We start from the raw sequence: 25,018 nt of genomic DNA, 5'->3' as shown, positions 1-25,018 counted from the left end.
AAGCCCTTGCATGCGGCGACCGCAGCGGCCGCGGTGGCGGAGGCGGCTGCACAGACCCGCAGCAGGGCGGAGAGACGCCGCGCCCAGCCGCACCCACCGAAGGAGGAGCCAGCGTCTGCACGGACTCCTGGATTTTAAACCGGGCGCGGTGGCTGCAGCAGAAACGTATCCTACTGCCCTAGTCCTCCGTGCAGTTGTTCACTCACGCGTTTGAGCTTGCATTTATCCATCCAACCATCCATCTGTGTCAGGCACTGTTTTAGATATTGAGGCTACAACAGTGTACACAACGGATAAAAACCCCAGCCTCACGGAGCCTTAGGAGCTTTTACAGAGGCTCTTTCCTTCTTCAGCCTCATTAACTTCTTCCTATATGCTCTTCTTTGTTTCAAGCTTTTCAATTTGCTATTTTAAAATTTTGGATTCTACAACATCCGTGGATTTTTGACAAGAAAGTAGTTGCTGATAAATGAAATAAATGATTCCAGATAAAGTACTCTAAATTATTAGAACACACGTATAGTCTTGTAAGCCACCCTGGAGTTCAACAAACGGTATTGAAAAAAGGCTTTTCCAGATGCAATGCTAGGCACAGAATATACAAGAGATAACACGATTCCTACCCCGAAAAAGCTCCTGTTTTCCACCTCTTGTTTTCTGAGAAATTTATTGGGTTATCTTCTAGTTCTCTACTGAGATCTCTCTCGCTCTAGTCTTTGTTTCTTCAGTTTTTTTCCCCCCTTTTCATCATTTTGGTTTCATCTTTCCTGCCACAGGCTGTACTCCAATGCCTAAGGACTAGAGTATCCATTCAAATTTAAGGGTGAGACACTAAAGAAACCTATTGTAAGCCTGTGTATTGTTTATTCACTGATTGTTGGCCTCCCTTCAGAGTGATAAAATAGCATCTTGGCTGTTTCTCAGGAGTATTTCATTAAAGTCATTATCTGCAGGTCTTTTCTCTGGAACCAATGGTTTTCCCTGGAGAAGAATTCTTCAGTCTCCTGACTTGGAGGCACAAATCAGACATCAGAATATGATGGGGGAAAATGGCTAAGGGCCTCGGAATTCAGTATTTAGTTTTCATTATTCCCCATTTTCAGTGCAACACCTTGGCCCTCACTCTTAGCTGTGCATTTCTAATTTCATAGGCTCTCCAGTTCATTTTCTTCATAAACTAAACCTGTGGTGTTCTGTCTAGGAGGAAAGATGAGTCACTTGGCAACCTGATGATGCAGGAAATCTGGAGGTAGGTTTCTAACTTCTTATGCAGAATTTTAACAAAATGTTCCTGTTTTCAGGCCTAAATTTAGTATCTTTTTCAGAAGTGTCTGGTCTTTAATTTCTGAACATCTCCAGAGTTCTGGCCTATGAATTGACTTGTTTTTTTGTTGACTTCTCGTCTCCACTGAGTTCGTTACTACTTACCTTTTTTCTAGCTTTCAAATTTTGTTAAAATCTCGTTAGCATTTATTTTTATTATTTTTTATTCTACTGTTACTTTAGTAGATTTTGAGAAGCAAGGAATATAAATGTACGTATTCAGTTTGTCTTGTTTAACCACTCAACCCCCAGAATTATTTTTAAAATATATACTGTACAGCATCAGATCATGCCACTCTCCTATTTAAATACTCCAATAGTTTTCTACAAGGCCCTACATGATTTGGCCCCTGCCTACAACTCTGATCTCATGTTGTAACCACTTCTAGAACATTATGCTCAGATCACAAAATGTTCTTTTTGTTCCAGTCTTAGAGCCTTTGTTCTTATTAATTTCTCTGCCTAGAATGCTCTTCCTCTTGTTGATGCAAGATTTGTTCATCTTCTCAGAGAGACCTTGTCTAACTACATTTATCTTTTCTATAAATAACCCAGTTTTATTTCCTTCATAATATATATCGTGATCAGTTTGTTTATTTGTGTATTTTCTGTCTCATCAGAATGTAAGCTTTAAATGGCCTGGATTTTGTGTATTTTGATTACTACTGCAGCTCCAGTTCTGTGCAGAATGCCTTTCCAATAGACACCGTTAAATATTTGTTGAGTGAAATAAAGACTGAGCTGTAAAAAGAAAAATAAAAAAGGTACGGTGATTTTGTAATCTTGAGGCAAGAACCTGTAGTAAGTCATCCTCCATCTGCGGAACATAATTTGGAGTGTGACACCTAGTAGCATCATAAATCTTTCATTGACAATAGACTAGAGTGCTGTCCAGACCCTAGACAGTGGATACTGTGGACTCATGTAATGTCCTAGGACCCTCCCTAGGAATTTATTCAGAAAGACCGCAGAGCCTAGTGTCTCTCCTAGTAAATTAGGAGTCAGAACCCTAATGGGAAGATGGAAAAACGACTACGACTTCCAGAATGCACTACAACCGAGACCAGCGTGGAGTGGTGCATGCTGGGAGCTCTTCCCTTCCGGGGAACAGAGGAAACGCTTTTTTGAATGTGACGCTGGGGGCTGAGATCTTTTGAAGTCCCTGGTTCTTTTCTTGGTTAATTGTGAACCTCTGGGTGAAGAGAGGTCCTGCCTTTGTCTTTCAGGCCCGAAAAGGTAATCGATGCCGAGCACGCACTCCTCTGCCTGCGAGCCAGACCGTGTCAGCTGCGGGACCCCAAAAGGGAACCAAGCATAAGGTAGTGTGGCTGCGGCCGAATCTCTGGGCGGGTAGGAACTGCCCAGTCCTCATTTCCCAGGCCCAGAGCTTTGACTTAGTTAATGTCAGAGCTGGTTTCGTGTTAGGGACGTTGGCCCTTACCGCCCGTCTCACCACGCACCCACCCCAGCACCTGTCACCCTCCTCCTTACAGCTCTCACCCAGTATCCTGCGTCTAGCCGTGTCTCAGCCACGGGAAAGGAATAATCTCTCAGCGTGTGGCTATTTTTCCTCTGGGGTTTGGAGGAAGTCCCCTCTAAAGCCAGACTATTTTCGCTTTTCTGAAAAATAATGAGAAAAATAAGGACGGTATAGGGAGTTCTTATAAAACTTAATTTATTTAAATGATGAGAATAGTTTCCTTATCTTTCTTTTCTCCGGGCCAATGCCGAGGCCTCCCGAACTAAGCCCAAAAATTTCAGCTCAAAGTCTACCTAAGGATTGTACTTTAAAACATAAAAGCTTTTCAGATTAAAAAAAAAAAAAAAAAAAAAAGCCCTTAACTGAACTGTGGTCTGTAGTAGGAAGATTGTGGCCGTGATTGCTTTTTCAAGTTATTTCATCGCCAAATAATCTTTTGTCGGTAGCCAGTACTTTTATCAGTCCATAAAACTCAAAAGCGACTGCGCATTTAGTACAGACCGATCCTCAAAGAGGTGAGGTGTTTACCTAAAATTATAAAACCTGAATGAGATTATAATCCAGTTCTCTTAACTCGAATCAGCGTTCTTTTCTACTATGCTCACTCTGCTTCTATTCTTTGGGTTGAGAGTGCATCTTCTGGAGCCTGACTGCGTTAGCCTTTTGGCTAACCACTTTCTGTCTGTGGTGATATATCTAAGACAGAATGGTTTGACATGTGTAAAGCTCCTTAACTGTTAACTGCTATTATTAAGATGTGTTTATTTACCATCTCCATAATTAACAACTCTAAGTTTCTGTATTTAGATACATCAGTTGATAAAGCTTATTCACTTTGTTTCCTCTTATCTGATTTTTCTTACCTGGGCAATTTTTTTAAACGTTATATTTTTTCTCTCTTAGACACATTTTTTGAAATATTTGAAAACTTATTTATTTTAATTTGCAATATTATTGCTTTGTTTTATTGAAACCATAAACTTGAAATACAGTAGCGAAATTTTGGTTGAGATTTATAAGTTTGTTGTATATTTGAGGAACAGTAAGTACATTGAAAAGTGTTTCCTCTAAATCCAGCTTTAAATAAATTTAATTTTTCCAGATAATTTTATCAAATGCATTTTCTTTTTCTTCAACTCTTACTTTCTAATTTAAAATAATTTTGTGTTCTTTTTTAGCTACCTGTTTACCATGCTTTCTTGTGATATTTGTGGTGAAACAGTAACCTCAGAACCAGACATGAAGGCTCACCTCCTGATTGTTCACATGGAAAGTGAAGTTATATGTCCATTTTGCAAGTTGTCAGGTGTGAATTATGATGAAATGTGTTTTCATATTGAAACTGCTCATTTTGAGCAAAATGAACTAGAAAGAAACTTTGAGAGGATCAGTACAATACAGTATGGAACTTCAGAAAATGGGAAGGACAACACTGCACAGTGTAGAATGGAAGTTAATTCAAGTATTCATTCAGCTTGTGCATCTAATCATCCAAAAATTTCAGCTCAAAGTCTACCTAAGGATTGTACTTTAAAACATAAAGCCTTTTATTCAGAGAACTTAACAGAATCTAGGAAATTCACAAAAAGTAAGGAAAAACAGTGTGACCTATCCAAAATAAAAGGATCAGTTCATGAAACAATGTATAGTCCTCCCGATTGTCCATTCTGTGGAAAAATAGAAGATTGTAGTCAAGATATGGAAACTCATGTGAAAACAAAGCACGCCAATCTTCTAGACACTCCATTAGAAGGTAAAGTGTAATTTTATATAATAAGTAACAGTCTCAGTTTAAGAGAATTTCGATGCAAATAATAAATGTTTCTGCTACACTGAGAGTTGTTTTATAACCTTTCTGAGGAAAAATGCACTCATTCCAGCTTCCATAGGGTACCTTTTATGTCATCGGGACTGTCCCGGACTCTGATTTTCTGTTATTGAGTTCTGATTTGATTCTATTATGATCAGAGAACACACTCTATTATTTCAATTCTTTATATTTGTTTTATGGCCCAAGATATGGTGTATGATCTTAGTACATGTTCCGTGGACACTTGGGAAAAAAAAAAAAATTCTGCTGTTGTTGTGTCCAGTCTTCTATATTTATGTTAGATCATTTTTTTTTTTTTAATTGTGTTCGGATCTTCTATATCCTTCCTAATCTACCAGTTTTTGAGAAGGGATTGTTGAAGTTGCCAGTTATAATTGCATATTTGTCTTTTTCCTTTCAGCTCTATCAGGTTTTGTTTCATGTATTTTTGAGGCTCAGTTGTTTGTACACATTTAGAATTGTGTCTTTTTCTTACTGTTGAGTTTTATGAGTAATTTGTTTACTTTGGATACACGTTCTTGATCAGATATGTGTTTTGCAAATATTTTTTTTTTTCCGTCTGAGGCTTATCTTCTCATTCTCTTAACTGTCTTTTACAGAGCAAATTTTTACTATTCATAAAGCGCAGCTTATTTGGTTACTTTTTTCATGGTTTGTACTTTTGGTGTTGTATCTAAAAACTCATTGCCAAATCCAAAGTCACCTTTCCTACTTCTAGAAGTTTTAGGGTTTTGAATTTTACATTTAAGCCTATGATTCATTTAAGTTAATTTTTATAAAAGGTGTAAGAGTGTCTATTTTCATTTCTTAGATTAATAATTGTTATTTTTTATAACAATTTCAGATTCATGGCCAAATTAAGCAGAAAGTAGACAAACCACATATGCCTTTTCTTCACAGACTCATAACCTCCTCCACTATCAACATCCTGTACCAAGTGATAACACTTGTTAATAATCAATGAGTACATTGACACATTGATATCACTCTAGGTCTGTAGTTTAAATTAGGGTTCACTCCTGGTGTTGTGTATTATACAGGTTTGGGCAAATGTATGACATGTACTTACCACTGTAGTATCCTACAGAATAGTTGCATTCCACCTCTTCAGTTCTCACTCCCCTCAACAGTCTCCACAGTTTTGTCTTTCCCAGAATATCATATAATTGAAATCATATAGTAAATAACTCTTTCAGATTGGTTTTTTTCACTTAGTAATATGCATTTTAGTTTTCCCCATGTCTTTTAACAACTTGATAGCTTATTTTCTTTTTATCATTAGATAATATTCCATTGTGTGGATATACCACAGTTTATCCACCTACTGAAGGACATCTTAGTTGCTTCCAAGTTTGGGCAATTATGAATTAAGCTGCTGTAAAACATCTATGTGCAGGTTTTTGTGTGAACAGAAGTTTTCAGTTCACTTGAATAAATACCAAAGATTGTGATTACTGCTTTGTATGATAATAGTGTGTACAGTTTTATAAGAAATTGCCAAACTCTTCCAAAGTGGCTGTACCATTTTGCATTCCCAACAGCAATGAATGAGAGTTTCTGTTGCTCCACATCCTCGCCAATATTTATGTTGTTAGTATTCTAGATGTTGGCCATTCTAATATGTGTATAGTGATATCTTGTTTTGATTTGCAATTCCCTAATAACACATGGTGGATATATTTTCATATGCTTACTTGCCAATCTGTGTATCTTCTTTGATGAGGTGTCTGTGAAGGTCTTCGGCCCATATTTTAATCTGTTTTTTGGTTTTCTTGTTGATTTTTAGTTTTTTGTGTATTTTGGATAACAGATATTTATTACATGTGTCTTCTGCCAGTATTTTCTCCCATACTGTGGCCCTTTTTCTCATTCTCTTGACATTGTCTTTTGTAGAATAGATTTTATTTTAATGAAATTCCATCTTATCAATTTTTTCATACACTGAGCATGCCTTTGGTGTTGTGTCTTAAAATCATCATCGTGCCCCAGGTCAACACAAGTTTTCTTCTGTGTTCTAGGAATTTTGTAGTTTCGCTTTTTACATTTAGGTCTACGATCCACTTTTGAGTTAATTTTTGTAAGAGTGTAAGGTCTGTCTAGGTTCATTTTCTTTGCATGTTGATGTCCAGATGTTTCAGTACCATTTGTTGAAAAGATTATCTTTGTTCATTGTAATACTTCTTCTTCTTTGCCAGAGATCAGTTGACAGTATTGATGTTGGCCTATTTCTGAACTCTATTCTGTTCCATTGATCTATTTGTCTCTTCTTTTTCCAATACCACTCAGGAAGTGTCACTCCTCTGACTTTGTTCTTCCCTATTGTGATCTTTTGCCTCTTCATATAAACTTTAGAATCAGTTTGACAATATCCACAAAATACCTTGTCGGGATTTTAATTGGGATTGCATTGAATCTATAGATCAAGTTGGGAGGAACTAACATCTTGATAATACTAATCTTCTTTTTGTGAAGAGGAAGAAATACCTCTCCTTTTATTTATTCTTTGATTTCCTTTCCTTTATCAGAATTTTGTACTTTTTCTCCTTTCTCACCATTAACTATGAGCTTAGCTGTAGGCTTTTTGTAGATATTCTTTATCAAGTTTGCTAATAGTTCTTAACATGAATAGATGTCAGATTTCGTCAAATGCTTTTTTTGCATCTATGGATGTGATTATGTGATTTTCTTTCTTTAGCTTGTTAATGTGGTAAATTACATTAATTGATTTTTGAATGTTGATTCAGCCTTGTACACTTGGGATAAATCCCACTTGATCATAGTGTATAATTATTTCTATATATTGTTAGATTTGACTTGCTAATATTTTGTTGAGGATTTTTGCATCTCTGTTCATGAGAGATATTTGTCTGTAGTTTTCTTGGTTATCTTTGTCTGGTTTTGTTATGAGAGTAATGCCAACTTTATAAAATAAGTTAGGAAGTAGTCCCCTTACTTCTATTTTCTGGAAGAGATTGTAGAAAATTGGTATCATTTCCTCCTTAAATGTTTGGTAGAATTCAGCAGTTAACCCATCTGGTCCTGGTTCCCAAGAATGTTATTAATTATTGATTCAATTTATTTAGTATATATAGGCCTATTAAGCTACAAAACAGTACTTGTCTGTGTCCTGGCTGATTTCATCAAAGTATATTGAATTCATTTCTTCTTTTGAATGAATATCACCTTAGAGAGGACATTAATATATAACTCAATACCTTGTTTTCCATCTTCACCACCGTAAGATATATTAACTACTTTTAAGGTTTTCGATTGCAACCTCCAATCAAACATATCAGATTGACTTAGTTTAGTTTTAAAGTCAGCTGATACAGCTAAAACAAGACCAGTCACATTCGCTTTGTCTTCAGAAACATACAGCTGTACAGCAGTCTCAGCTACTTTCTGAATATAGTCATTCCACTTCCAAAACAAGCCTTACATATATGGATAGATCAGTGCTTTCACTCTACATTATCTGGGTTCCTCTTTGGTGCCTAGTATTGCTCAGGTCTTGGACTTGGAGAGGTACCACTGCTGTCCTATCTACCTGCAGTGCTAGTTTATGAATCCAGCTCTTTGATTTCCTGCACCCAACTAGGTAGTGTGATCCCCAGCTCTTAGCTTTATACTGAATGATTAAATTCTGCATCTCACCACTTTGTTTGGAAAGTGCTGAGAATTTAGCCTCTAAAGTCCTTTTTTGGACTGGCCTCTACTTACTGTTTTAATCTTCCATCTATATTTCTTATTTTGACTGCAAAGCTAAATGTATTATTTTCTTTTATTGTATGGTAAGAAAAGTTTGTGCTCGTGTTTTGTCTTCCATCTTAACCCTAGAAATAGAAAAATAGATTTAAGTCCAACTGCAAAGAACTTTAATTAATAAGATAGTCTTCGACTTGGAGTGAAAAATTTAAGTTTTAAAAATAAAATCAATTGAATTATATCTCTAATACAGACTGTGATCAATCTCTATATAACTGCCCTATGTGTGGACTCATCTGTACAAATTACCATATTCTCCAGGAACATGTTGACTTGCATTTGGAAGAAAGCAGCTTTGGACAAGGTATGTTTACATGTTTAAAAATAAGTATGTCATGATTTAATTTCTACTTCCTAGGGCACATCTAGTTTTTAAATTAGTGATATATAAATATAGGGAGAAAAAACATACTGGTTAAAAATAAATCTGTACCTTTAAAGAATTTTGACCTAGCTCCAACTTTTTTTAGAAGTTATTTCACAGAAAAATCGTGAAGAATGAACTATGAAGACCAACCACTGAACTAGAGGTGTGCATCCAAGGTTCTGCCCCAGACCACCAATATTTAGAAGACAGTGAAATATTGTACAGTTTTTAAAATCTCTTTGATTTATAAGTTGAGCCCATTTTTCTCAGCTACTGGAAGTAACTGAATTTAGCATCTGGTCATCAAAAATTGTTGATGGACTAGGAAGCTGCCATATGGCACATATAAAAAAGAATGAGAACTATGTGACTAAAAAGTTTTCAAGTACATTTCCAGCTGCTTGCCTAACTTCTTATATTATCGCTTACTGGTTTTATGTGAATCTATAAAAGTTTTCTTCTGTCCCCTATTTTCTTAATGTGGCATTGTATAAGTAATCATTATGGTGCCTTAGAAGTAGAAAGATCCCATATGAGTTTCACAATCACATTGAAACAAATATAAAGTAGACCCTAAGCAAAACCAATTGTGTTCCACTGGATTTCAGTTTCTTAAGGTACATAGGTATCACCTGTTAATGCATGGGTCTTTAGTGTCCAGTGGCAATGATCCTGGTAGCAGTTGGTAATCTCCATGGACAGCATTATCTGTTCACTCAGCCAAATCCCAAGATAAGAATTACTGTAGCAAAACTGGAACAGTCTTCTACTCTGTTGATTCTCTACTAACTACTGTGGAAGAATAACCCCCTGAAGCTGAATGTCTGATAATTCTTACTTTGTTTCTGATAGCCTTTGTATGGGTACATAAATTATTCTGTAAGCCTGTGCTAGGTAATAAGAGAAAGATATGGTTTGAGTATAGCACTGTAGATAGCCTCAAAAGTACACTAAAAACCGGTTGTGAATTGCATATCTCCAACAATGGACGTGAGGACCAAATAGAGAGATGTAGCAAGGGCTGAGAGATTTGAAAGGAAAGAAAGAGTATTCAAGTACACAATTAAACCATCAAATTGGAAGGTCAAGGAGACAAGATACTAGCCAAAAGCCACTGGCTAATGGATCTGTGGGACACTGGGTAGAGATGAAACAGGGCAAGATGTCGCAAAGTTGTACTATTTCTTTGGGGCCAGACTGTAATTAAGTTATGATCTAATACCTGTACTTTGCAAACGTTTTTATGCTCTTTATCATCTTCCGTCCCCCTTCTCCGTATTTCTTTTAAAAAGCCAATCTGCCTGATTTGTGTTAATGAAGAACAACAACAAAGGGTGTTACTTAACTTCTCTTAAGTTCTGGTTTCTTCAGTAGTTAATAATATCTAGCTTCTAAGGTTGTTATAAGGATCCAAATGAGATAATGAAAAATGCATGTCACAGCCTAAATACTCAATGAATATTAGTGATTTAAATGGAGATTATACCCTTACAGAAGCAGTTTAAGTTCTGCTAGATTTGTATTCATTGTTTCCATGACATAAACAGCAAAATAATATTTCCTTCATTTAAAAAATATGTATAAACATATAATAAGCAAGCTTTGATTGTAATAATTACTCTAAATAGTAAAAATATCTAATAGGCATGGATAGAGTTCAGTGTTCTAGAGATCTAGAATTGGCTCATCAGCTTCAAGAAGAAGAAGACAGAAGAGGGAAATCTGAAGAATCAAGACAAGAAATAGAAGAATTTCAGAAGCTGCAGGTACATAGATTCATAAGAATTATAATATTTTGGCTTGATAGAGTTGTTAATTTTGAAACACACTGTCAACATTTCAGGCTATTATTTTTGTTCTTGTTATTATACAAAATATTTTTAAACAGATATTTTATAGTTCATATCAGCCACCATCTATAAGTACTCATTCTGGTCATGTGCTGGGGTAAGCATTTTATGTATAGTATCTCAAAATCTTCACAACTCCAGGAAGAAGTTATTTTAGACTTTTAATTTTTTTTCTACAAATGACAAAATGGAGACAAAGGGTGCTTAAGTAGCTTTACTTGCTCAGGATCAGGCAGTATTAAATGGTAAAGCCTGAATTCAAACCTGAGTTGATGGGGCAAATTAGGAAACTGACACTCAGAATTTAAGTATTTGTTTAGATACTTAAAAGAGGAACTTAGAATTAATGTATCCTGAATATTAAATTCTTTTAGCAATCACAATTCAGACTTTTAGAAAGAACCATTTTTAATGGAGAGTGCTTTTTGATGATATTTGAAACTTCGTTTATCTTAGGTGAGTGGTGGTCTCTGTGGAACTAAACTGGCAGCATAGATTATATTTTGAATGCATTTAAATTTTTAATAGATTTTTCTACTTTTTTCAGTTTTAATTTACTGTGGTCTGTGGTGTCATCTGTGCTAATAATACTCATAGTTTTTAAATGTTCTTTTTCTTTATGCTAATAGGGTAATGTATAAATAAAAAGAGATTATGATTGAATAGGTTTGAAAGTGTTCAGTTAAACAGGTTGTGTACTTTAAGACTTCTCAAATCCTTTTCTATACTAATGTGCATTGTGCATATCATAATTTTCCCAAACTTATTTGACCTCTGACTTTTTTCTCAGACATTTCACACATGATAATATGTGAGAATATCTAATTTTCACTTCAGAACATCTAATTTAGGCTGTCTTTTTCACTGGTGATTCATTTATTTTCAAAGTATTTTCCCACCAGAATTCAGAGAACATAAAGTTAGGTTTTCCTAAGTCTTCTTGCCCTATGTAATTTTGAATGTTATCAATATAAAAAGTTTCCAATGTCAAAGGGAAATTGCTGTGTAACTTTGCAAGTTAGTTGCTTAGATCTCAAAACTTTTCCGTAGAGCTGTTTTATACATGTTATTTGACATTCTCTGTTTAAACAGTGTGCAAAAACATAGTTTGTTTACTATGTAGGATGAATGCCTGAATGAATTATGGATTAAAAAGGACTTTTAACTCTGCCTGGGAACTAAATAACAAGTACTAACAGGTTTCCTTGAAAAAATCAGCAGTATGTTCAGAACTCATCTGCCTTTCGCAGTATTTTTAGTAAAAAGACAGGATTCTCTACTTTGCCTACTGCAGAACAAATAGGTCTCTCGCCACAGTAGTTATTTAGAGAGAAGGATTATTACTAACTCAGGGAATTTTGTGTGCTTGATTTATTTTATATAAAAATCTTAAAGTTCACATATACAAAAGTCCATAAACCGGTGTTTCAAAATGCATTTCCAGAAAAATTAAATTGTGGTAAGTTTTTTGTTGAGGTAAAGGGATGTAAAAACTGAGTTGTTTATTTTTATGTTCATTAGCGACAGTATGGTTTAGATAATTCTGGAGGGTACAAACAACAGCAACTACGAAATATGGAAAGAGAAGTAAATAGAGGAAGAATGCATCCATCTGAATTTCATAGAAGAAAAGCTGATATGATGGAATCACTAGCTATTGGTATTGATGATGGAAAAACAAAAACTTCTGGTGAGTATTAAAACATCAAAATCATGATTTTACTATTCCATACATCACTGAAGTAATAATCAGAATTACTTGAATTTTTCTTAATTTTCATAATTCATACTATATAGTTTTAGAGGAGACTATATTCAAATAATTTTTCTAAATGTGTTGTTTTGAAACTTCTAAATTTCTATTTTTATAGTAAATAATTCACTTTAAAAAAAACTTCTCTTTTATATTGTTAACTTGCTTGACATTTGAAAATGAACCTTTGAGAGGTTTTTATTGCGTGCTTACTATGTTCTAGACAAATGCTATGTAATAGAAATATAAGTGAGCCACCAAATAATTTTAAAGTTCCCATAGTCACACTAGAAAAAGTAAAAAGGACCAGGTGAAGTTATAATATTTAAACCCAGTGTGTCCATAATATTATTATTTCAACATGTAATCAATATTAAAAACTACTAAAGAGATATTTTGCAGTCTTTGTACATTCTTCAAAATTCAATGTGGACAAGTCACATTTCAAGTGCTCAATACCCACATGTAGATAGTGACTGCCATATTGTTCAGTATAATTTTAGACACTAAAACTTTTATATATACTTCAATAGGGTATCATTTAACTCTCAAAAACAACATTCTCTTGTTTACTGTTATATTTTTCTGAATGAGGTAATTGTGACTTATAGAGGTTAAATTACTTACCCCAGGTAAGGTTACATAGCTAGTTATTAGCCCAGCTAGTATTTCAGTCTGATTTGCCTTGCTCAGAAGAATGCCTTTTTTCCTGATGTTTTTAATTTTTTTTAAGTCTATTAGTGTTGTTTAAAAAAAAAAATTATATGGAAACAGCTTTGTTCTTACTACCCAGCTTTTTTGCATCTTTATGTTTTAAAGCTGTAAAACCTTCACATGTATATTAAACCCCTTGTGTACCACTCTCCAATTCTAATTCCACCTCCTCTACAGAGGGAACCATTATATTGAATTTGACATTTATCAGTCTCCTATGTTTTAATACTCTACCATATTCTAGGTTTCCATAAATAATATGTAATAGTTTATGTGTTTAAACTACATACAAACTACATACAAACTGGTATACAATATATATGCTCTAATTTGATTTGCCCAAATATATTGATTCTTACAGCTGTATTTCATTCATTTTGACTATTGTATAGTATTTTCTTGTATGAATTATAGCTTATTTATCTCTCTCCATGTTGACAGACATTTAAGTTGGTTCCAGTTTTTCACTCTTACAAATTTTGAACAGATCACGTTCAAGAGTTTCTCTCATTTTGTATCCGGAACTGGAAATACAGTACTAAATTTAAGGGCATGTGCATCTTTAATTTTGTTAAGGTTATTGTGGAATCATTTTCCAAAATGGTTGTAATCTACATTTGCATCAGTATATCTTCATTCACACTTTGTATGGTGACACTTCTTAATTTTTGCTATTCAATAGGACATGAGATGATACATGTCTTAATTTGCATTTCCCTGGTTTCTCCTAAGGTAGTTCCTTCAGTAAATAACCTGTCCCTTTCCTTTGTCCTTCCCTGTTGGATTGTTTTTCTTGTTAATTTGTGGGAGTCCTTTAACTATTCAAGATTCTAATTCTTTGTTGATTATATGAAGTACAGATACCTTCTTCAAGTCTATAATTTTGCCTTTAAATTTTGTGCATGGTGTCTTTAATTAGACAGTTTTAAATTTGAATATAATCAAATTTCTTAATCTCTCCCTTTATTTGTATCCTAAATGTCTTCGTTTAATAAATTCCCCCATAAACATTTCTTTGCGATCATAAACATTTCTTTCTACTTTCTTTAAATATTTATACTTTGCTTTTCATATTTTGACTTTAATCCACTTGGAATTTATTTGTACATATGTATATGCGAGGGAGGGAGAGAAAGAGCAGAACTAGATCAAATATTTTCCCCTTATTTATAACAATACTTAAAAGTTCTTATTGCATATTTATCTCAGTACCATTTAGTGAAACTGTATTTTCCCCCACTTACTTGTAATATCATAAGTCATATATTTTCATATACTCATGTGTCTGTTTCTGAAGGCTGACTTTATACTTCTCTAAGGGTCTCCATTTGAAGAGGTTTCTATATGGAATAGGAGATCCCAGCAGGTGTGTAATATGATTCATTAGAGTATACAGGAAAAAAATAGAACTTCTATTTGGTTTTAATTCATGGCATTCTTTAATTTCTATTTGTGCATATATTTAAGAATTACTATGGAATACACTAGTGTATATGTAATTAAAAATAAATATATCTGTAAAAGATTATTGCCCTATAGTATATATATCCTTTTGATAAGCAATGAAACAGGACATGAACTAAGGTTATATCAGTGAAAAGATAAAGATGGAATTGACAGGATTTAGATGTGGTGCTTGAGGGACAGATTGATATTAGAAATATATTAGCCATAGAAAGATGATAATCTTCTAATACTTCTAAATCTTCTAAATCTCTTTTCTACTTCAGGAATTATTGAAGCACTTTATAGGTATTATCAGAATGCTGCCCCAGATGTGAGGCGTGTGTGGCTTTCTACAGTGGTGGACCACTTTCAGTCATCTTTTGGTGACAGAGGTTGGGGTTGTGGTTACAGAAATTTCCAAATGCTACTTTCATCATTATTACAAAATGATGCTTATGATGATTGCGTGAAAGGTATGTGAAATACAGTACTTTGAACTTGTCATCTAATAAAGTACATGTGATATGGAATGAATTAATACATAATAGGCACAACTAATAGCTTTAATGAAGAAGTATTTTGGTGGATATCTACATTAGTAAACTGTATTCTGGTTGGAGAAAGAGAAACTGAGACAATAGAAGGTGTCAGGAATAACTTTAAAAACTGTGTTGTAGGTTTCTCTAGAGTATATGGTTTACTACTAAATAACATTCAGCACCTTAGTAACTGTTATATAACATGTTTGCTTGTATGATTTTAGGTATGTCAGTTCCTTGTATTCCAAAAATTCAGTCTATGATTGAAGATGCATGGAAGGAAGGTTTTGATCCTCAGGGTGCCTCTCAACTTAATAACAGGTTACAGGGAACAAAGGCCTGGATCGGAGCATGTGAAGTATATACACTTCTGACCTCCCTAAGGGTAAAGTATGTACCTAAAAAGCCAAATTAATATTATCGTCATACCTGAGAGGTTTTATTGTTGTTGCTTTTTTTTCTATCAAAGTGATAGTTAGAAAATAAAATTTAAGTAGCACTGAAAATCTTATAATGAAAACCAGCAACTCTCTATCTCATGCTCATTTCTGTTCTCAAGTACTGTTTCTCAGAGGCAGCTGTCACTTTCATTGTTTTTAAATGATATTCTTTTATGGCTTTTTCTTGGTTTATCAGTTTTCGTGATTGTCTGTTTATTGCATTCCTCTTATATCTCCCACCTGTTCACCGTCAATCCTTCTAACATGGTTGAATCTCAGTTTTTATTAAATTAAATTCAGAGTTTACATCATGACTATATTATTCATTGCTGATTTTTTTTCTTTCTTGAAAGTTTAAATTTTTTTTCCCTCAAGTTAAAAATTGCTTTTCCTTTTACTATTTGACCACATCATGGTCTCAAGTTATTCCAGACACTCTACTGTCGTGTAATCTGAGACACTCCTTTCTCCCAGGCACCTGTTTCTTAAAGCCATCTATCTATCCTCTTTGCTCCAGTCTGGATTATTTGCCTTCTAGATCTCCTGTGCAGCTATAGTCATGTAGCATTTCTTCACTGTTTTCTTGACTTCGAGACGATTTTTCCTGGATTTCAAGTCTTTCTTTTCCTTGGATTACTCTCTTTTGCTTAAACATTTCCTTCATTAGTTTCCTGAGAAAGGGTGCCTAGTCCTCATTACTTAAGTGATACTTTGGACGGCTATATTATTTTAAATTCAAAATTGTTTTCAGATTAAATTAGATTTTTACTCTCTAGACTTCTCACAATCAGTATTACTATTGAGAAGATGAGATGCCACCTGATTTTCATTCCTATATATATAACATATTTATTTTCTCTGAAAATTTTTTGATTCTTTTTGCCCTGATATTAATGAAATTTCACCATGGGATGTGGGGCTTTAATTCATTGTGTTGGGCATTTGTTTTTTCCTTTTGAATCTGAAGCTGTGAGTAGTAAGATCTGAGTATAGTGGTTAAGAGCTTGGACTTTGGAGTCAGACTGCCTGCAGTTGCATCTAGCTTTCCTACCCACTAGCTCTCTGACTTGTCTGTACCCTAGTTCTACCACTGAAAAAAGAACATGTAAATGGTAACTGCTTCACAGAGTTATAGTGATAATTAAATGAGATGATAACGTGCTTAGAACTGTGACTGGTGTATATGAAGAGCTCAGAAGTTAACGTTGTTGTTTTATAATTATAATCCCTTCATTTCCTTTATTTTTCTTTCTGAAACTCCTGTTAGTTGACCACTGAACTTTGACTTTATAAGTTTATTGGGTATGTCTCATTTTTTATTTTTGCTTTCTGTTTTCTATATGATTCACTCAACTTTTTCTCCCAACTACTCTATCGAAATGTTTATTTTAGCAATCATGTGTTTTAATTTTAAGGGGTAATGTCATAGCATCATAGCCTTATATGGTAGCAAAATTTTTCCCAACATTTTGTATCTTTTTCTTCCTTGCATTTTTCTGTTCGCTCCATGTTAATTTGTTTTCATATCTATGTTTTCATATCTATGGAAGTTTGCTATTTGATTGGATAACTCTCAAATATCTTTCTTCAGAGGCCATTGAGAAAAGAGTTCTCCATTCTTCTGTTACAGCTCTTGCCTTGGGGTTGGGGCAGGGGGCGCAGTGAGTGGTGAGAATTGAGGAGTGATTTACCTTCTTTATTGAAACTTTCAATTAATCTCATATTTTTAGCACCACTGCTGTTCTCCCCAATATCTGGTGCCTCTAAGCTTCCAACCTCTCTGGAGTTTTAAGACAATTGTCTTTATTTTTTTGCATTCACTTTTATGCTGTTTACCATTTTTCAAAAATGTGTGGCAGTTTCTTATCTGTTCCCATTCTCCTTGTCTTTGTCATGCAGGACTGGGCAAATTTCCCTGAGTTGGGGGCCAGGGAGGGGAGACCAAGGCCTGAACCAAAAGAAAAAGAGGGTCCTTTGGAGAGAAGAAGAGGGTCCTTTGGTGGAGAGTATAGAAAGAATTCAACACACACGCCAAAGTTAGAGTCCAAAGAAAGTTTATTAGAAAAGGAGTAACACTCCACAGACAGATTGTAGTCTCCTCTCGGAGGCAGAGAATGAGAGGGACAATGAGAGAGACAGTGAGAGACAGAATAAAGGCACTGAGAGGGACCCTGAGATAGTAAAGACAAGGAAAGGCAGTAAGAGAGACAGAGGGGCCACGAGAGGGACAGAGTAAAGGCACTGAGAGGGACTCTTTGAGTGTTCAGGGAATTCAGTTTACATGTCATTCTTTAGTTCCCATTTCCTTTGATATGGACATATAGTGAGGAAGAGGAAGGGTATGTAACACGAAAAGGTAGGAATGTACAGTGAAAAGCATGCTGGCAGTTCTTTGCCTTTAATCTATTGGTTGGTTCCCCAATGGCTTTAGCCATAGGAAATGACTCTTAGTTCCTGTTTCCCCTTCACAGGTGTGGGGAATGGGTTGTTAGTAATCCCAGCAGAAATCTTCCTTTGTTCTGAAGGTGGCCTGCTGGCCTGGCTGCAGGGCTGATCAGCTTATTGCAATCTCTGAATGTGGCTTGATTAACATTTTTAATTCTCTTGCCTCCTCCGTACACTACTTGAGTGTTTAAATCTTTTTCTCCTTCAGTAGTATGTTGAGCTTTCAAGAGGAAACCAGAGGTGCCTGTGATCATCTTTAATGGAAAGTTTGCCTTAAGCTTCATGACTCTACTTCCTTCTATGTCTGTTTCTAAGTAATAAGTTTTAAGGAAAGGAAAATTTCCATCTAAAATACCTGATGTATCCAGATTTTTTCTTGGTACCTGAAATAGTTTAGTCTTTCAATAAAGCCTTTTTATTAATAAACCATAAATTTGTTTACTAGTTATCGAAATATCTTCCTGTTGCTCTCTATGAATTATACTCTGTACGGTACTATTCAAATTCCCAATCTAAACATGCAGTCAACTGCTAACCACAAAGCACTGTTTCTACTTTTTAACAATTTATCCAAATGTTCATTTCAACATTTAAAACTCAACAGTGTCAGTTTGAAGGTTATTGACTTTAAACTTACTGAGGCTAAAGATAGCAACCGTTACAATTTGGATGTACTTGGAGGTTTTATTGCCCAGAAAAACAAAGACAATTATCTGTGTTATAAAGTGAAAATAAAGCTTTTAATTGCTTTCGTTTATACCTGACCTTTTAAAAATAGTTGTTGAAGAGTATAAACAATGCTTCTGATTAAAATAATTTTGTTTATTCAAGGTTGACTTCCTCTTGAGGAAATAATACTACTGAGTCCAGCGTCAAATAGGACATAGATGTAAAATGGGGGTACATAACAGGTTTTTCTATGATTTTTACAGGTATTCTTTTATTGTCTATTATTGGAATTTGAGAGAACCGACAAAAAAATATTCAGTAGATTTTTGATAGATATGAGTGGCTATTGAGGAATTAAAATTAGAAGTTGGCTTCTGATTGATTACCAGGTTTAGAAGCTTTAGGATAAAAGCTGTGTCTCAGGTTATATGTAGATGACTTTTAAAAATCAAGTATGATCCTCATTTACTGTTCGTGCAGATTTTATATGTCAGAAAATGTAACTTTTAGATCAGTCATCAACCTTATTTTGAAATTATTTAAGTAATTATTTTCTCATAAAATCACAGTTTTTCAGATAAATAATAAAATATGTATTTCTTCTTAGGAAAAACATGATGAGATAAAATTAGTTCTAAATTAAAAAGTATTTGTATTTGATAACACCACTGATTAAAATATTTTTTTAAAATATTCTCTAAATTATTCATTTTGTCAACTTTTTATAGGTGTCATATTGTTGATTTTCACAAGTCAACTGGTCCTTTAGGTACGCACCCTCGCTTATTTGAATGGATATTGAATTATTATTCTTCAGAGGGGGAAAGGAGTCAGAAAGTAGTATGTACATCTAAACCTCCTATCTATCTTCAGCATCAAGGTTAGTATAATATATAGATAATAAGTTTAACTTATAAGACAGTATCTTTATAAGACAACTTATTGGCTTTTGCTTTAGGACAGGTTAAGATTCTGAAAATGGAGAGGAGGAGAGTATTGTGACAGTAGTCTTATTTTCATAGCTACATTTTAATTATAATACATTCCTGGATGATGAAAGGCAATATCTCTGGCATCTTCAGAGCTGTCGGCTTTACTCCTTTACTGTTCATCCCTTACTTTTATCAGGTCTTTACTCATGTGTCACTTCAGCGAGGCTTTCCCTGACTACCTTGTTTAAAGTTTCATCTCATTATCCTAATCCCCTACTACTGGCATTTCGTATCTCTCTTCTCTGCTTTATTTGTTTTTATCTAACACAATATATACTTTATCTCGTTTATAGAGTGTTTCTTCCAATTAGAATATAAGCTCTGTGAAGGCAGAAATGTTTGTTTTGTTTGTTTCTGTATCACTGTCTGAAATAGTGCCTGACATATAGATACTTGATAAATTTTGTTGAATGGATGATTTGGATTGGCAGGAATAAGGAGAAGTAAATGTTAGGGATTTCATCATTTAGGAATACAAGCTATAAAGGTTAAGCTCTCCCTATTGAAATTCTAGTATATATAAATTTATTTTTGTTTACCTTTTGGAACTATGAGAGTTTTGTTCTATGGTAGATAAATTTTAAATCTTTTCATTTCAGGTAATTTGAATAAAAAGGGGCAAGGGATTAGGGAATAAAAACTGAAATATGTGGCACAGTAGAAGTAGAATTTTTTGTAATGAAGCCTTTAGAAAACTAAAATTTAACAAAAGAAACTGAAGGTTAGGAAATAGAACTAAACTCTCATGTTTTAAGAGTGAAAGAGCCCAGATACCTCCATGTCAGAGGGACTGACTATATATTCTAAACACAGATATACTCTGTGTGTGTGTGTGTGTGCGTGCATAGTTATATATGTATGTATAGCTATAGATATATACATATATATCTGTTATTTTATTTTTGATAGGTCACAGTCGAACAGTTGTTGGAATTGAAGAAAGAAAAAATCGAACATTATGTTTACTAATATTTGATCCCGGATGTCCTTCTCGAGAAATGCAGAAACTATTAAAGCAAGACATGGAGGCTAGCAATCTCAAGCAACTTCGGAAATTCGTAGGAAATTTAAAACATAAACAGTACCAGATAGTGTCAATAGAGGGTGTTCTCACTTCAGAGGAGAAAGTTGTAAGTATCTGAATATTTATTAGGTGAAGCTTAAACAAGTTGAACTTCAGAGTTTAAAATTTTTTAGTTAAAATCAATATTATCCCTTTGTATTGCTTAACATTTTATTCTACATCGTTAAGTTGGGAAAGATATTTTGTTTTTATGTCATTTAGTTTCTGGAATGGATGTCTTTAAATTTCAAATGGTACCTAATTATTTTCTTATACTTTACTCACAGCTTCATAAAAATACTTAATTTTATAAAAAATAATTTTTAATGTCAGGTGAATGATGAAAAATAGCAACATGTATAACATGTGGTAAGAAAACCTAACTTAATTTTAATCCAAGGAAACCTAACTCATATTGGTCTTATAATTATTGTTTATGAAATGTGATTCCTGTGATTTCTGAGGCTCTATGTTGTACACTTGGGCTTTTCGGATATACACAATTCTTAATTTAACTTCAATACAGTTGCCTTTTTATCCCTTGCAGTTAAGTGATGAATGGTACATTATAGAAAAATTTTGAGGAATTTATACGTAGCATAAAGAAGCTGTGTGGTAGCATATCAAGTCTAGAAGTTATACAGTATTCGGAATTTTAAAGAAAAAATAATGTCTCTATTAGAGTACTTCGCACTGATTTGTTTCCCTCTAAAGAGAGAAGAGATAGAAGACTAAAGAGGAGCATTTATGGAAAATAACAGGATCATGGGAGAAAGGACTAAAATTGTTTGAAATGAGAGAGGGAGCTAGGGTAATCTTTTTAGCCTCACAACTTGAGATATAAAAGGCAAGGATTGTTTAAGAGATTCCTCAGTTTAATAGCAATTCATTAAAGGTTTCTTTGCAGTGATTTAAATACCAAAATTGCATTCATTATTTTCACTCTGTTATTAATTTGGCTAGATAAAGTTATAGGGTAATTTTAATTATTATAAAATACCAAGATGCTTGTTCACCAGTATGCAGATAAATTGAGAGCATAGGTGGGGTTAAATATTATCATGGAGTCTAGCTGAACATTTTAGTTAGCTATTTCTGGTTTTGGAAACTGAGACCTTGGTGGTATTAGAATACTAAAAATGTACACTTGTTTGTTTGTTTCTTTCTTTTCTTTCTTTCTTTCTTCTCTTTCTTTTCTTCCTTCCTTCCTTCCTTCCTTCCCTCCCTCCCTCACACTCCCTCCCTCTCCCTCTCTCCTCTCTCTCCCTCTTTCCCTCTCTCTCCCTTCCCTCCCACCACCTCCTCCTTCTCTTTTCCTCCCCACACTCCTCCTTCACATCCCTTCCTTCCCTCCTTCCCTCTTTCCCTCCTTCCTTCCTGAGTTACAGAGAGTAGCTGTATCTTTAACCATAAGAATCAGAACTCGGCTGACAGTGTCCAATACTGCCAAATTGAGAAGGAATAATATTTATAATATGATTAAAATTGTATTACAGCAGGTCCTCAAAGAACATCATTTTATTCAATGTTGTTTTGTTATAACATTTATGAGATGCCTAGAAACTTAATTCATGTTTATATCAATTAGCCTATGATACAGTTGGTTTTGTTTTACATCATTTTGCTTAAACTTGCAGAACTCATTGACAAAGTTAAGTGAGGACTTACTGTATTAATAAAAGTAACACTTAATAAAAAAGTAACGCTTGTGTAGTACTTACTTTCTACTAGGTGCTATCCCTAGCATTTCGCATATATTAACTAACGTAATCTACACAACTGCCCTGTAAAATAGGCACTGTTTTTCTCACTTAAAGATGAGGATAGGTGTCCTCAGAGAAATTGTCATATTGCTAAAGTCACACAGCTACTAAGTAACAGAATCAGGATTCCAATCCAGGCAATTTACATCCAGAGCCCTATATTACTTATGTGAGGATACAGTCTCATAGTTTCATGTTTGCTAATAAACTTTTGTGTGAACAATTTCACATTTATCATTAAAAAAGGATTTTGAAAAGTGAAAAAACTTACTGATTTACAACAGTTTTTGCATATTGCTTTCAAACTTTTTTGTTTTTTTAATCATCTGTCTTACATTTATTCTGCCCTTTATAACAATGCTTTATACATTGCAGAAATTCAGCAAATTTTTTTTATTGTTTGTTTATTTTTTTATGCCTACAGCACCTGGTCTTCCTAGGTGATCTCCCATCCAAGGCTTAGCTTCCGAGATCAGACGGGATCAGGCGTGTTCAGGGTGGCATGGCCATAGACTAGAAATTCAGCAAATATTGATGTAGTGATTTCTCTGCCTATCATCAGATAGAAATCTGCAGCTTTAAATAAGAGAGGAAAAAGATTTTATTTTTATGTTTGGTTTTATAGCTCAAACATCTTATTCTTCCTAAGTAATAATTACAGTTTTAATTGTAGGACTTTCAGAACAAATTTGGTATATTAAAGTATCCCAGAATGCAGCGTTTCACATTTTGTTCTTCATATTTGGACTTAATTATAATTTTTCAATAATCATACAGCTGTTATTCAAGGAGAGCAGTCAATCAGTTTTTTTAACAAAAACCTTTTTATCCTGGCAACTGTCTTATAATTACCGTAAGACATTTCTGCCATAAATATCTTTTGAGTATCTATTAATTCCAAACTCTGTTCTGGATGTTGGAGCAGTTATTTTAGAAAATATCTCCTCGTGAAATTCATTCAAATAATAAATACGAATCTACTTAATAGCCATGTTCTTCCATTCTTTTCACATTTTGATATGTTGTAGTTAAGTTACATCACTGAATTCTTTGCTTGCCATTGTGTAATCCTTGTATTTTTAACTTTGTTTTAATTTGGCTTAGTATAACATAACCTTGATTTGTAAGTCAAGTTGTAAAAATAACACAAACATTTAAGTTTTTTAAAGTGACATTTTTAAGGCCATAAAAAAGATAATTTTCTTAAGGGTTCTCTGTTCATAGCCATCTCTCCCTGTTTTTCTTTCTCAGTGTTTTTACCTGTCTCTCTCTGACTTTGAGCCAGCTTTTTTACTTTTGACTCATTATTCCATAAAAAAGTGACATTTTCTTCTTTCTGTTTTGTCTTTATCTGGAATGTTTTTATGGCTTAGCTTTAAAAATGTTTATTCCTAATTTCCTAAATTCAAAGTTGTAATTTGACTTGAGATTTTCATTATCTTGAAAAAATTTCCAGATTTTTTTTTTAATATTAGAATGATAAGTAATAGGTATTCCAATTAATTGATTAACAATTTTTTTAAATTCCTTTTCAAGGCCAGGAGACAAGCTTCTCAAGTTTTTACAGCCGAGAAGATTCCTTGAAGGATTAAGCATTTCAATTATTGTGGAATTTTCCAAATTTGATATTAAACTCTTTAATACAATTTATGAATCTATGAAGTCACTAAATACTCAATTTTGTTTCTGAAATGTCTAAATTATACCATTAATGCTTTATTGTTTAGTAATTATTTCAATAAAATATCTTATTTTCATTGTGGGTTTTGTAATTTCTTATCTGTGTTTCAGAAATTGATTTTGTATTATATGTAATATTTATTGAATACTTACTTGTGTTAGGTAGGTACCCTTAGTATTTTCCATGTATTAATTAGTTTAATTTTCAGAATAGTTCTCTGAGACAAATACTATTATAAGCTGTGTGAAGGAGCTACAGCTCTGTGAGCTGAGTAATTTGCCTGGGAAAATTATCATAATTCAGGATGTGAACCCAGGCTTTCTCACTTCCAAGCTCTTACCAATATAACGTTCTGCTTTCTTCTGTTGTGAAACATATACAGTGAAATTCCCTCTTCACCGCTTAGAAATAACCTTAATACTTAACAGGTATAGCTCTAAAAAGAGGGGTTTGCTTTTGTTAAATATTCACACTCTAACCTATACAACTGTCACTTAGAGATTTGTGTTTAATGTGTCTTTTAGGAAAGAAACATTCAGATAGGTACTGGATGTGCCATCTAAGGTTGCAAGAAAGAACCCTACACTGGCTAATTTAAGCAAAAGGGAATTCATTGAAATATTATCAGAGAAGCTCACAGAATCCACAGGTAGCTAGGGAACTGCACTGGAATCCAGGCAACTCTAGAGGCTAAGATGTGGTCTAATTTGCAGCAGGAACCAGGTTAGGAGCCGAGGTAGAATGTCTCTGCTCAAAATTCAGATTCCAGAGAGGAACATCTGATTGGTATGGTGTATGCCATGAGCAGGGGCAGTTTCTCAAAAGGAAATCAGGGTACCTGAGGAAATAGATATTAAACTGCAAAAGCAAAACTCTGCCATGAAAAATGAACAAGAA

General features: G+C 34.1%; 1 protein-coding gene across 3 annotated transcripts; it reads left to right on the top strand.

Annotated features, from left to right (window-relative positions):
- The first annotated feature begins 2,412 nt into the window (after nt 1–2,412).
- On the top strand, nt 2,413–24,197 carry ZUP1 (zinc finger containing ubiquitin peptidase 1). Of its 3 annotated transcripts, none has more exons than XM_039870923.1 (10): nt 2,413–2,642; nt 3,982–4,109; nt 8,593–8,703; nt 10,411–10,532; nt 12,138–12,306; nt 14,814–15,002; nt 15,293–15,458; nt 19,351–19,502; nt 20,524–20,744; nt 23,977–24,197. In XM_039870923.1, the coding sequence occupies exons 2-10, from the start codon at nt 3,995–3,997 to the stop codon at nt 24,022–24,024; spliced, it is 1,293 nt and encodes a 430-aa protein (XP_039726857.1). In that variant the 5' UTR covers nt 2,413–2,642; nt 3,982–3,994; the 3' UTR covers nt 24,025–24,197. The 3 variants fall into 3 exon arrangements, with proteins under 3 accessions (XP_039726857.1, XP_039726847.1, XP_039726850.1); XM_039870913.1 differs by having other exon boundaries at nt 3,982–4,556; XM_039870916.1 differs by having other exon boundaries at nt 2,415–2,559; nt 3,982–4,556.
- The last annotated feature ends 821 nt before the right edge of the window (nt 24,198–25,018 follow it).

The sequence above is a fragment of the Pteropus medius genome, unplaced genomic scaffold (genome assembly GCF_902729225.1).
Source record: "Pteropus medius unplaced genomic scaffold, Ma_sr-lr_union100, whole genome shotgun sequence".
In the NCBI taxonomy this organism is placed as follows: Eukaryota; Metazoa; Chordata; class Mammalia; order Chiroptera; family Pteropodidae; genus Pteropus; species Pteropus medius.
Note: the sequence above shows the minus strand (reverse complement) of the source record. Positions and strands in the feature narration are given on the sequence as shown.

Excerpts from the sequence above, each read along its gene's own strand:
- ZUP1 (XM_039870913.1), top strand. The coding sequence starts at position 3,995 with ATGCTTTCTTGTGATATTTGTGGTGAAACAGTAACCTCAGAACCAGAC. Across the intron at positions 8,704-10,410 it reads AGAAAGCAGCTTTGGACAAG|GCATGGATAGAGTTCAGTGT; the intron begins GTATGTTTACAT and ends AATATCTAATAG. Across the intron at positions 20,745-23,976 it reads TCACTTCAGAGGAGAAAGTT|GCCAGGAGACAAGCTTCTCA; the intron begins GTAAGTATCTGA and ends TTCCTTTTCAAG.